At 43.0% G+C, this 13,854-nt stretch overlaps 1 protein-coding gene across 1 annotated transcript in view; it reads right to left on the bottom strand.

Annotated features, from left to right (window-relative positions):
- AK9 (adenylate kinase 9) overlaps positions 1 to 13,854 on the bottom strand; it is a 177,920-nt gene that overhangs the window by 86,256 nt on the left and 77,810 nt on the right. The window contains exon 21 of the mRNA XM_026656149.1: positions 9,254 to 9,346. Within this exon, the coding sequence (XP_026511934.1) occupies positions 9,254 to 9,346 (93 nt within the window). The remainder of the gene's footprint in view (positions 1 to 9,253; positions 9,347 to 13,854) is intronic.

Below are 13,854 nucleotides of genomic sequence, written 5' to 3'. Positions count from 1 at the left end.
CACTTCAGGTGCTGATGCATTCCTGCACCTTTGATCAGAGAATTTTAGCACCAGTGTCCATCCAGGTTGCACATGCACTGTCCCCGTCTTCCGCTGTTTTTGGCACCTATCTAGCACGCATGACCCGACCCCCCTCAGTTCTTTCTCTGCCATAGAGTCTGGAAATTGAACTCTGAAGTAGAGGGGAGAAGGCTGGGTAGTGGAGCACCCACAGGGACACCCATCTCAAAGAACCTCAGTTACTGCACAGGGTGAGTAACCTTCTCTTCTTCTTCTTCTTCTTCGAGGAGTGTCTCTGTGGGTGCTTCACTTCAGATGATTGTCGAGCAGTGCCCCACGTTGGATGCAAGAGGCTTCAGAGTTGCCTGTGTAAATGATAACACTGTAAGACCTAGCACTGCATCCAATCTTGAACTCTGGTCAATTTCATATGTTTTGTAAACGTATGTGAAGAAGCCCAAGTGACTACTCTACATATGTCCATGATTGGTACATAGTTTAGAAAGGCTACTGAAGTTGAAAGGGATCTGGTAGAGTGGGTTCTGATCTCCAATGGGGGTTGCAAGTTCCTTTGTTGATAACAGAGGTGGATGCACTTGGAGATCCATTTAGATAGTCTCTGTGTAGAGATAGTGGAGCCTGTAGAACATTCCATAGTGGAAATGAAAAAGCCTCAGAGATTTTCTGAAAGGCTTAGTTCTGTTGAAGTAGAACGCTAGTGCATGCCTGACATCTAGGGTATGTAATACTGAGTCCTGCCTGTTCCTATGAGGTTTAGGGAAGAATGAGAGAAGATGGATTGGTTGATTTATGTGAAAGGAGGAAGATACTTTAAGCATAAATTTTGGGTGGGGTCTTAGTGTGACCTTGTCCTTGAAAAAGATGGTGTAAGGTGGATGTGTCATGAGGGCCCCTAACTCACCCACTCAGTGGGCTGATGTGATAGCCACTAAGAATACCATCTTCATCAACAGATGTATCAGAGATCATGTTGCTAAGGGTTCGAATGGTGGTCCAGTGAGGCAGCATAGAACATTGTTGATACCCGTAAGGAAACATTTGGTGATCGGATGGACGAATATCGACGTCCCATTGATCTTGTGGTGAAAAGCAGTAATACTGTCTCACATGACCTTCTCATAAACAAACTAGGGAAATGCAACCTAGATGGAGCTACTATAAGGTGGGTGCAAAACTGGTTGGAAAACCATTCTAAGAGAGTAGTTATCAGTGGTTCACAGTCATGCTGGAAGGGCATAACAAGGAGGGTCCCGCAGGGATCAGTTCTGGGTCCGGTTCTGTTCAATAACTTCATCAATGATTTGATAATTGTATAGAGAGTACACTTATGAAGTTTGCGGATGATACCAACCTGGGAGGAGTTGCAAGTGTTTTGGAGGATAGGATTAAAATTCAAAATGATCTGGACAAACTAGAGATACGGTTTGAAGTAAATAGGATGAAATTCAATAGTAATTTCATCCTATTTCAATAGTAAATAGGATGAAATTCGAATGCAAAGTACTCCACTTAGGAAGGAACAATCAGTTGCACACATACAAAATGGGAAATGACTGCCTAGGAAGGAATACTGCGGAAAGGGATCTGGGAGTCATAATGGACCATAAGCTAATATATGAGTCAACAGCGTGACACTGTTACAAAAAAAGTGAACATCATACTGGGATGTATTAGCAGGAGTGTGGTAAGTAAGACATGAGAAGTAATTCTTCCGCTCTACTCCACGCTGATTAGGCCTCAACTGAAGTATTGGGTCCAGTTCTGGACGCCACATTTCAAGAAAGATGTGGACAAATTGGAAATAGTCCAGAGAAGAGCAACAAAAATGATTAACAGTCTAGAAAACATGACCTATGAGGGAAGATTGAAAAAATTGGGCTTGTTTAGTTTGGAGAAGAGAAGACTGAGAGGGGACATGATAACAGTTTTCAAGTACATAAAAGGTTGTTACAAGGAGGAGGGAGAAAAATTGTTCTTCTTAACCTCTGAGGATAGGACAAGAAGCAATGGGCTTAAATTGCAGCAAGGGAGGTTTAGGTTGGACATTAGGAAAAACTTCCTAACTGTCAGGGTGGGGAGCACTGGAATAAATTGCCTAGGGAGATTGTGGACTCTCCATCATTGGAGATTTTTAAGAGCAGGTTAGACAAACACCTGCCAGGAATTGTCTAGATAATATAGTCCTGCCATGAGTGCAGGGGACTGGACTAGATGACCTCTTGATGTCCCTTCCAATCCTATGATTCTATGTACCTTGCTTGAGCTAATGGAGAGCCCAGATGTCTTTAGTCCCAAGATATAGTCCAATGTCAAAGGTAGGGTTTTAAAAACAACACTAGTTTGTTTGTTCTGGCACCATATGTGGAGCCTCTTCCATTTGTGAAGGCAAGTATTATGCATGGTTGTCCTTCTACTCTTTAGTTATATGTCTTTAACCTGTTCTGAACAGGCTGGTTTGTCATGATGGAACCACGTAGGAGCCATGCTTTCAAATGAAGTTTTTCCAGGTTCAGGTGGTGAACCCGTCCAGCATTCTGTGATAGAAGGTCTGGCAGAGGTGGAAAAGTGCATGTTGCGCATACCGTCATCTGCAATAGGTATGAGTACCAAGTCTGGCTGGGCCACGTTGGGGCTATCAATATGACTTTGGCCTTGTTGGGTATGTATTTGTGTATCATGCTCGATAACAGGAGGATTGGGGAAAACACATATAACAGGTGTGCATCCCATCTGAGGAGGAAGGTATCCTCCAGGGATTGGGTCCCCAAATCTGTTCTCAAGCAGAATTGTGGGCATTTGTAGTTCTGGGATGTTGCAAAGCGGTCGATGGATGGGTGATCCCAGTGTCTCAATGTTTTGTAGGATCATATTGTTTAGTTCCCATTTGTGATCCTGGAAAAAATTCTTTGCTCACATATCCACTATAGTATTTTGATGACCTGGGAGGTACGAGGCTGAGATGTTGCCATTGTGCTGGATACACCAGTTCCATAGTTTCATGGATTCGGTGCATAGGGAATGTGAACGTGCCTCTCTCTTGAGGTTTATATAAAATATGCAGGCAATGTTGTCCGTCATTACCTATATATTCTCGTTCCTGATCAGTGCCAGGAAGTGCAAGCACGCATTGTGAACTATGTGCGGTTCTAAGAGGTTTATGTGTAACAGTCACAGAAGGAGACTACCTGCCCTGGATCGTGATGGGGTTGTAGATGGGCTCACCAGCTGATCAAGGAGGCATCAGTTGTGATTAGCACTGAAGGTGAAATCTGGGTGAAAGGGACTCCCATGCACATGTTGTTGGATTGCATCCTCCAATGTAGAGAGTCTTTGACTTTGATAGGCATTGCAAGGCATCTGTTTAGGCTGTGTGTTTGTGTGGTATGTAGATGGGTCTTAGCCAACCCTGAAGACAACACATATGAAGATGCACATGTCATACCACAAATGTGGTTGCTTCCATATGTCTTAATAGTGGGAGGCAGGTTCCTACCGATGTATGGACTGTTCAGTGATGTGGTTGGTTACAGTGATGAACCTGTTCGTTGGTAATGACGGTCTGGCTTCCAGAGAGTTGAGATGAGTCCCAATGAAGTCTAACTTCTGTATGGGATTTACAGTTGATTTTTGTATGTTTATCTGTAAACTCAGTCTCAGGAAGAGGTCAAGTGTCCTGTGAGTAATGTCAAGGGCGTCTGTCCAAGGAGGAGCTTTTAATAGACAATCATGCAGATAGGAGAATATTATTATATCTTGTTTGTGGAGATGTGGAGATGCGCTGCCACCATGCTAGAATTTTGGAGAACACTTGCAGTGCCATCAAGAGACTGAAAGGCAGAACTTGTATTGGTAACGTTCTGTTTCCAGAGTAAATCTGAGAAACCTCCTATGAGCAGGGTGTACGTGAAAGTAGGCATCTTGCAGGTCGAGGGCTGAAAACCAGTCCCCCTATTCTAGTGCTGGTATTATTGTTGCTACTGTGACCATTGGACCCTTACAAATCTGTTGAGTTTTCTGAGGTCCAGAATAGGCCTCCACCCTCCACTCTTTTTCTGGGTTAAGAAGCAGTGGGAATAAAAGCCCTTCCCTCTGTGTTGAGATGGTACCGGTTTTATGGTGCCTAGATGTAATAGATAGTTTACTTCCTGCCATAGAAGTTGTTCATGAGAAGGGTCCCTGAAGAGGGACGGGGAGGGGAGAAGGAGATGAATGATATCACATAGCCTGTATGGATTATTTCTAGGACCCATTTGTCTGTGGTGATGGAAGTCCACACTGAATAGAAAGGGATCAAATGTTGGGCAAAACAGGGGTGAACGATGGCATCAGTACTGGCGGGTGGGGGAAGTCACTTATACCCTTGATCAAATCCTCAAAATTGTTGTTTAGCAGAGGATGCCTGAGATGCAGATGATTGAGGCGGAGGTGGTTGATGCCTCAAAGGTCTCTGCCTCTGTCGATGTGTCTCCGTTGATGAGTGCATTCGATGGATCGTGTGCGCTGGTAGGGATAATATCTACCTTGTTTTCTTTTGGTTGCGGTGTGTATATCCCCAAGGTGTGGAGAGTTGCTTGAGAGTCCTTCAGGGTGTGGAGGGCTTTGTGTGTCTTGAAGCGAACAGTTTCTGGTCATCAAAGGGAAGGTCCTACACTGGGGGCTCTACTTCCCTGGGGAAACTGGACAGGTGAAGCCATGATGCTCAGTGCATAATAATGGCAGTGGCCGTGGATCATGCCGCCATGTCTGACACATTTAGGGATGCCTGTAGGGTGGTTCTGGCCAGAAGTTGACCCTTAGTTAAGATGGATTTGAATTGGTCCCTTTTCTCTTCCAGAATATCATTAATTAATTCCGCCAGTTTGGAGTAGTTTACATGGTTGTACTTTGCCATCAATGCTGAGTAACTGGCAATTCAAAATTGCAGGGTTGCTGAAGAATAGGTCTTGCTGCCAAAAAGGTCTAGTCGTATGGGGTGGATCTATACTGATGTTGTCAACAGTGCTGGGTGACTGCATTGACGACTAGAGAGTTCGGTGCTGGGTGGGAAAATAAAAAATCCATCCCCTTTGAGGGGACATAATACTTTTTACAAGCTCTCTTTCAGGGGGTGGTATTGTTGCCAGAATCTGCCATATGGTTTTGGCTGGTTCCATGAGTGCATTGCTTATTGGAAGCGCTATTTTTGAAGCCAAAAAGGTTTGCAGAATGTACAGCAACTTATGTTGGGACTCTGGCACCACCTCTAGAGTGATCTCTAGGCAGTCTGCAACTCTACTGAAGAGTTCTTGAAAATGTTTGAAATCATCCACAGCTGTGGGTGGTGGGGGCATTATGACCTCATCTGGGAAAGAGGAGGAAATATCAGCAGATGATACCATGTCATGTTCCAGTGCTTCTTCTTGTTCCTCAAAGCTCTCCTCAATGGTCTCTGATGGTGCAGCCACAGAGGATGGTGGGGGAGATCTAATCCTTTTCCTGTAAGGACTTGGGGGCTTGGGATATTGCCTCCTGTATGCACCCCAGAGTCCCCATAAGGCCACTGTATGGGGAACAGCATAGGTGGAGGCATCCATGGGTGACCATACCACGTCTAGGTGTCAGGATTGGGAAGAGGTCTCAGCCGTACATGTGGTCCTAGTGTAGGAGTATGTTGGACAGGAGAGGAGTGGTGTGATGAGAAAACACCTTCCTCCTCATTATCCTCCTCCCCACTGGAAAATGGAGGGACCAGGGGTGAAGCATGGTACTGTATTTACTGGGGATAAGTCGGTGCCAAAGAGCAGGGATTCAGGCATCAATGATACCAATAAGTCCTTATGTTGCAGGAAATGGAATAGTGCCAAGGGTTTCAGTGCCAAAATGTTTAGTGCCGACGGCGACATTACAGCTGTGGATGTTGGTGCTGATGCCTGTGTGCTCTGCATTGTTGGAGCAGGTGGTGGCACAATAGGCCATGGGGAGACTCTCAGTGCTGCATCTTTCTGTGGTCATCGGTACTGCAATGGAGGAGATGGGCTTTTGTTTGCCTCTCAACTCCGAGTCTGCCCATTTGGGTTCTGCAGAAGGTATGGCTTGGGTGGTGCCAGCAGATCCTGGTGCCTCGTATGTACTCAGCCGCAGTGTGGTTGATACCAAGGATATCAAATGAACCCGAGACTGCTTCTTTTTTGGTGGTTCTTTCGAAGGAGAAGATGCCACTCTTTTCCTCGTTACTTTTTTGGAAGAATGAGCCTTCCTGTGAGAAAAGGATGAAGCCTCTGGAGAATGCTGTCCAGGGCGGTCTGCTGGCCGGGATCAGATGCTGGGTGCAGAAACTTTTCCATAAGGATAAGTTTTACACGCAGATCTCTGTCCTTCCTTGTGTGAGCCTTTAAGTTGCTGCATTGAGAACACTTTTGTGGGATGTGTCTCACCTAAGCATCAGATACATTGAAAGTGACCATCCGATAACACGATCACTTTCCGTCAGGAAAGGCAGCACTTGAAACCTGGTGAACCGGGTATGGGTTGGACTATGGAGGTTCAGTCCCGAGGGTGAACACAAACTATGGTAAGGGTAGGAAATACCTTTTTCTTCCTCCTTTATTTTTCTCAAAAAAAAAAAAAAAAAAAAAAGTAAGTAAATCTAACTAGTAAACAAACAACTACTCTAACTATTCTACACAGTGAATAAAGATATCAGCTATCGCACTGCTGGGAGCTCTGTCTCAGGCCGAGGATGGTTGAGAAGAAACTCAGGTGGGAGAGGTGAGGATTCTATATCTTTGTTTTGGGTGATTGTGGTAGTTGTCATTTGTTCTACCCTCTGTCCAGCATTCAGCAGGGGAAAAGATCAAGATGTCACTCTCCCCACACTGTCAGTGGTGGGTAAAGAAGCCAGGAACCAGTGTTTCTCTAGCATTAAGTGTTTGATAAAATAAATAAAAAGGCAGATTGGGGCACAACAACAAGAGCACTTGCATACCGTGACATTTAAATATCTCTTGCTGTAAATTTGGTTTTGTCTTTAGATCATGTCCATTGCATATTTTAATGAAGATTTTACTACATAATAATTTGCCAACTCATTTTCATCAAGGTGCTGTGAAATATATTTTGTCGGCAAAACTATTTAATGGGTACCCATTTACTGATTTTGGACTAAAATGCACTGTAGTCTCTTCATCCTCACCAGACAAAGCCATGATGCCGCCTCCACCATCAATGGCGGACAATTTTAAACAATTTCAAGATCTCAACAAGAGGGTTCACCTCCTAAGCCTCGGTGCTATAGAACCAGTTCCCGATCAACTCAGGGGAAAGGAGGATGGAGACCTGAGACCATTCTAGACCTGAGAGTTCTAAACAAATATGTAAAGGCACAAAAATTCATGATGGTTACCTCCGACAAGAGGTTCCTCAGATTCTCCTTCAGTCAGGACCACTATCAGTACAGATTACTTCCATTTGGCCTATCATCCACACCGAGAGTATTCTCCAAATTCCTGTCTGTGGTAGCAGCCCATCTTTGCAAGTTAGGAATCATGATTTACCCATATCTAGATGACTGCCTACTTAAGGCACAATCCTTCAATGACACCCTGTGGGCCACACAAAAGACTATAGAGGTACTCACGCAGTTAGGACTACAACTGAACACCCAAAAATTGACTTTGACTCTAGGGCAACAGCTGGAATTCTTAGGATCCTATCTTGATACAATAAAGGCCAAGGCCTTCCTCCCACTACACAGGTTCCACACTCACCATCTTAATCAACACCATTCTGACTAGCTCCCAGACCTCAGCCAGAAATTGACTTCAAATTCTCAGGCACCTGGCAGCATGTGTTTGTGATAAGTCATGGAAGACTCCATATGCAGTGCCTTCAGGCATGGCTAAGAACTGTGTACACGCCAAACAGAGATAGACTGAACAAACCACTATACAATTTCCTCTTCAGCTCTGGTTACAGGCTGGCATATTGTGGATGTTGATGGCATTGATGGGGACCATTGCTCCAGGGAGTTCCAGGACCGGAGGTAGAGGCCAGTCTGAGAGAACTCTCCATCATGAGGAGCTTAAGTTTAAATTTGTGGCCCTTCCTTGTTCTGACCTTCAACTTTTGGCAAAAAGTGCACTTTTGAGGACTATGAGCCTCTACTAGACATTGGATACAGTGAAAATGACCGTCGCTGATTGGTATTGCCTCACTGTACACCCCTTGTTTGTGGCTGGTCCCCAGCAGGGGAGGAGAAAAAATGGGTCAATAAGAACAGGGAGATACCTGTTGTAAGGTATAACGAAAAAGGGAAAGAAACAAAATGTTGGCGGGATGAAATAAGAAAAGGAGCGATGGAATGGGAGTAAATGATAACAGAAACTCTACTAGCTACTACAAAATTCAAAACAAGGAAAAAACACTAATTAGAATCGGACTCTGCTGATTGCTCCATCTCAGGCCAAGGGCGGTTGAGAAGGAACTGAGGGCGGTTTACCCGCACAACACTAGATAGCCGAGAGGCAAGGCATGAGTCAGAAAGACAGAGCACTTGCGAGCTGAATGGACACTGTTACTTAAAATCTCTGATCAGAGGTGCAGGGACGCAGACACACCTACAGTGAAGCACCCATAGGAACACTACTCAAACAAGAACCACTGTTTTTATACAATTCTTTTCACTCCCCTCAACTTTACGGGCCATTTGCAGAGCAATATAAGACCTGTTCTACTGTTCAAACTCTACTAATCCGAGTGTGGTAAAATGAATTAAAATAGTTATCTATAGTATTTGGACTTGCAAAAAGATATACTCTAGATAACTTAGAAGGATGAAATTTGATCATAGCTTAATATTTTTTAGTTTCTTCATGCTCCCTAGTCCTCTTCTCATTTTTGTCTCAAGACTTACAATGAGTTGTTTTTAAATGAAGGGACAAAAATCACAATTTTCAGGAAGGGAATTTTGAACTTTACCGAGATTAACAGTACCCTTTAATTACATTTAAAAAGTGCTTAGGTACTACTTGGCTCTGGCTATTCCATTATTACCTTGCATTCTTGAAAAGAAACAAAACGGGAAAGGAATGAAAATTCATGACCAAACCACATACACTTTTGCTGTCAGCCTAATCAAAATATTATTTAAAATAGTGTACTTTACAGTAGGAACACAACGAAAAAAATGGAAAAAGAATGCACATAGTTCTCTATGCTATAACAGGGAAAAGACTACTTGTAATACAAATCTTACCTTTCAGTTTAGGTTCCTCTTTGGAATCAACGGATTGCATCTGAGCAGTTTGTTCTGTTTCAAGTGGAGAGTACTCTTCCACTTCCTCATATTCTGTGGGTACAAATATAACCATTAATAATTTTGATATCCCTTGGAGATACTCAGAGGGAAGACACTAGAGAAGTTTAAAGTTTTTGTGACATGGTACAAAGATTCTAGCGGATCACCAACAAGCAGGGAGTTAATTCCCAGCTTAGAGATCATACAACTGTGTAGGGTAGAGTAACAGAGTAGGACTGAGGACTGATGAGCCAATTAGGTACTCAGAAGGAACAAAGAAAATACTATAAAAATCAGCTGCTTAGTAAGCAGGAAGAGGCAGACCCTCACACTGGGGCTACATCTACATTATGAGCTAAGGATTTTATTCCCCTGCTTATGTATGCACATTTGTGCTAGCACAAGTATAAATAGTATTGTAGCCGTAGTAATATGGATAGCAGCAATGGAGGCACGGCTTAGCTGCGCCGAGTACATACCCACCGGTTTCAGCCATGCCTCCACTGTCACTGCCCATGTTACTGTGGCTACACTACTATTTATCAGGGCCGGCCCACAATATTTTGGCACCTGAGGCGGAGAGCTCAAATGACGCCCCCATGCTCCCTCGCTTGGGCCAAAACTTTGAAAGGTCTCAATTCTGCCTTCTTCCTGTTCTACTCCTCTCATGGTACTGCTCTGCTACCTACCCCAATAAAGGAGAACTAACAACTTAAAATGCCTTGTTCAAAAATTTTAAGTAACACTTAACTTTCAAATGCCTGAACAGCAAATGTAACTTTTCTTTTCTGCATAGTAAACACTGGAATTTTTATCTGTTTCAATAATCAAAGTGGTGCTTTCTGTGCCTTCTTGGTTGCAAAGATTTGAACTGCTTCCTGAAGGTCCAAAGTCTGGGCCAGCTCATGTTCTATTGAGACGGTTGCAAGGCCGACTAGCCTCTCCTGTGTCATTGTGGAGCGTAGATGTGTTTTTATTAACTTCAGCTTGGAGAAGCTGTGTTCTCCACTGCAACTGTTACAGGAAGTGTTGGAAGTATGCACAGAGCAACAAAAGCATTTGGAAAGAGGGTGGCCTGATGAGTTTATAGAAATTGTAATTACTGAAGTACACATTTATTCACAAGAGACACCAAAAGAGCATCACAGAGTGCTAGACTCTTTTCTTGACAACATTTAAGTTTGCATTTTTACATGATGGCTTTTATAAAAAATGAGCTGTGCACATACAATTAATTTTTTCCTATAAAAACACTTCACATGGGAGTAGGGTTGTAGTCAATGTGCCTGAGACACATAAAAGTGAAATAAAACAGATGTCAGGCTGAGAGCAGCATGACTGAAGTGTTTTGATGAGTCAGTATTTGATTATGGAAATCAAATGTAACCATGGGAAAAAACAATTTTCTCTAAATAAGGGCTTATCATGTGTTTACAGCAGAAGTGTATTGACATGATTACTTCTCTCATGAATAGTTGTTTTGATGTTCTCAATGATTTAAATGTAAGTCAGATGATCACAACCAAGACTTACTTTTTTGTTTCAGATGGAGATATTAAAGAGACTAGAAATCCTTTATATTTAACATTTTAGAAATGCTTCATTGTTGGTGAAAAACATCTGTTCTATAAAATCTTTGTAAAACAGTCTGGTGGGATGTTTTTTTAAATCAGCATGGATTTTTTACAGTGCGAGAAGGCTGGCAGATTTTTTGTTTTAAGAGTGAGAATCAGAGAGTAAGTGAAATGTTAGCTAATCAAACAATGAAGAAAATATCTGAAACCCAGATATCTGATTGACACTAATGCTATCTTCATAAATTAACACTTGTTACCTGTTATGATAACAAAATAAATGCCAGATTGCATAATAAAAGACTGTATTATGATGGACACTCATACAATCATAGAAATATAGGGCTGGTAGGGACCTCGAGGGGTAATCTAGTCCAGCCCCCTGCACTGAGGCAGGACCAAGTATACCTAGACCATCCCTGACAGGTGGTTTGTCTAACCTGTTCTTAAAAACCTCCAACAATGGGGACTCTACAATCTCCCTTGGAAGCCTATTTCAGTACTTAACTAACCTTATAGTTAGAAGCTTTTTCCTAATATCTAATCTAGATCTCCCTTGCTGTAGATTAAGCCTGTTACTTCTTGTCCTACCTTCAGTGGACATGGAGAACAATTGATCAGCAAACTCTGTATAACAGCCCTTAACATATCTGAAGACTTATGTCATCCACTGCTCTTCTTTTCTTGAGACTAAACATGTCCAGTTTTTTAACCTTTCCTCATAGGTAAGGTTTTCTAAACCTTTCATCATTTTTGTTGCTTTCCTCTTAACTGTCTCCAATTTATCTGCATGTTGCCTAAAGCATGGCACCCCAAACTTGACACAATACTTCAGCTGAGGTCTCACCAGTGCCAAGTAGAGTGAAGCAATTGCATCCCTTATCTTACATATGACATTCCTGTTAATGAATCCTGGAACAATATTAGCCTTTTTTCGCTACTACATCACATTCTTGGGTCATACTCAATTTGTGATCCACTATAAACCCCAGATCTTTTTCAGCAGCACTACTGTCTGGCCAATTATGCCCCATTGTGTAGTTGTGCATTTGATTTTTCCTTCCTAAATGTAGTACTTTGCATTTGTCTTTACTGAATTTCAACTTGTAGATTTCAAGCAATTCTCCAATTTTTCAAGTTTGTTTTGAATTCTAATCCTGTGCTCCCAGCTGCTTGCAACCTCTTTCAGTTTGGCGTCATCTGCAAATTTTACAAGCATACTCTTCACTCCGTAATCTAAGTCATTAATGAAAATGTTGAATAGTGCCGGGCCAGGACAGACCCTTGTGGGTCGCCACTAGATATGCCCTCCTAGTTTGACAGCAAACCATTGATAACTACTTTTAGAGTATAGTCTTTTGACCAGTTATGCACCCCCCCCCCCATTTAGTAATTTAATCTAGACCACGTTGCCTTAGTTTGCTTATCAGAATGACACATGCAACTATGTCAAAAGCCTTACTAAAATCAAGATAATCTTAATCTTCTTTATAACTGCCCCAGGCTGAGTTTCCAAGAAACTGCCAAACCCTAACTGGTTTTGAGCTTGGCCTATTAACCGTTGCCTAACCAGCCTGGAGTGCTTTGGCTTTCAAGCATGAAAAGATTTAAACAAACATAGTTTACTTAAAATTTATTTTTTGAATTCACAGACAATTTTTTCACAGACAAACTTTTCACTCAGCTCCACCCAGGATGAAGGCCCCATGTTCTGTGCTGCAAGCTAGAAATCAATAACATGGCACTATGTTGTGGCAAACTAGTGGCAATGGAGTTGTAGCATACATGGAGTCCTACCCATAATGCCTCTTGTCAGTTGTACTGTGTTACATGTGATGGAAGCTTCCTTTTCTGACCTCCACGACCATCAATTCATGCCATGAAGCATGAGGTTTTCTTAAAACTTATTTTTGAATGCATAACTTCAAATATTGGTGACTAAAACGATCTTGTTTTATTTAAGAAAAACATTTACACAATTTGACTCAGCAGATGCTGCCTGAGAGGGAATGTCATGAACAGTTTAAATGTAATTAAAAGAATGCTTGTATTTAATTAAACAAGTTAATTTGTTTTATATTTCAGTATTCTTCTGAACGCAGTAGCACAGATGGACTGCCTACTTTATCACTTAATGTGATTAAAAAAAAGATAAAGAATGCATGATTTCAAAACAATAGTTACTTTATTTCGAAGGGGGGAGGGTGGTTGGCTTACAGGGAATTAAAATCAACAAAGGGGGCAGGTTTGCATCAAGGAGAAACACACACAACTGTCATACCGAAGCCTGGCCAGTCATGAAACTGGTTTTCAAAGCCTCTCTGATGTGCAGCATGCCTTGCTGTGCTCTTCTAATCACCCTGGTGTCTGGCTGCTCAAAATCGGACGCCAGGCCATTTGCCTCAACCTCCCACCCCGCCATAAACGTCTCCCCCTTACTCTCACAGATATTATGGAGCACACAGCAAGCAGCAATAACAATGCGAATGTTTGTTGCGCTGAGGTCTGACCAACAGCGTCAGCGAGCCTTTAAATGTCCAAAGGCACATTCTACCACCATTCTGCACTCGTTCAGCCTATAGTTGAACTGCTCCTTACTACTGTCCAGGCTTCGTGAGCCATGGGAGCAAGGGGTAAGCTGGGGTAGGTGCGACCGTGCAGTGCTGCCAACTGGGAGAGTAGCCTGAGGCAGAAGCCTCCAGCTCGCATGATATTCCAGGCAGGACTGAATCTCCATGAGATGAAACTTAAAGAAGTGAATGACATGGAGTCTCTGGCTCCCAATCAGTGCTCTAAGAGGAGGATGTCTGTCCAGGAGCCCCTGATCGATCTCACTGAGGAGGATTCCAAGGAGTCCTCCCAGAGCAGCAGTACCACGTCTGCCAGCAGCACCCAGGAGGACCAGAACGGATCCCCCGAGCTCGTCGCTGGGGAGCAGGAGAGCAGAATTGCAGGGGAAGTGGTGGAGCCGTAAACCATGCCCTG

The sequence above is a fragment of the Terrapene carolina genome, unplaced genomic scaffold (genome assembly GCF_002925995.2).
Source record: "Terrapene carolina triunguis isolate 2854851 unplaced genomic scaffold, T_m_triunguis-2.0 Scaffold42, whole genome shotgun sequence".
In the NCBI taxonomy this organism is placed as follows: Eukaryota; Metazoa; Chordata; order Testudines; family Emydidae; genus Terrapene; species Terrapene triunguis.
Note: the sequence above shows the minus strand (reverse complement) of the source record. Positions and strands in the feature narration are given on the sequence as shown.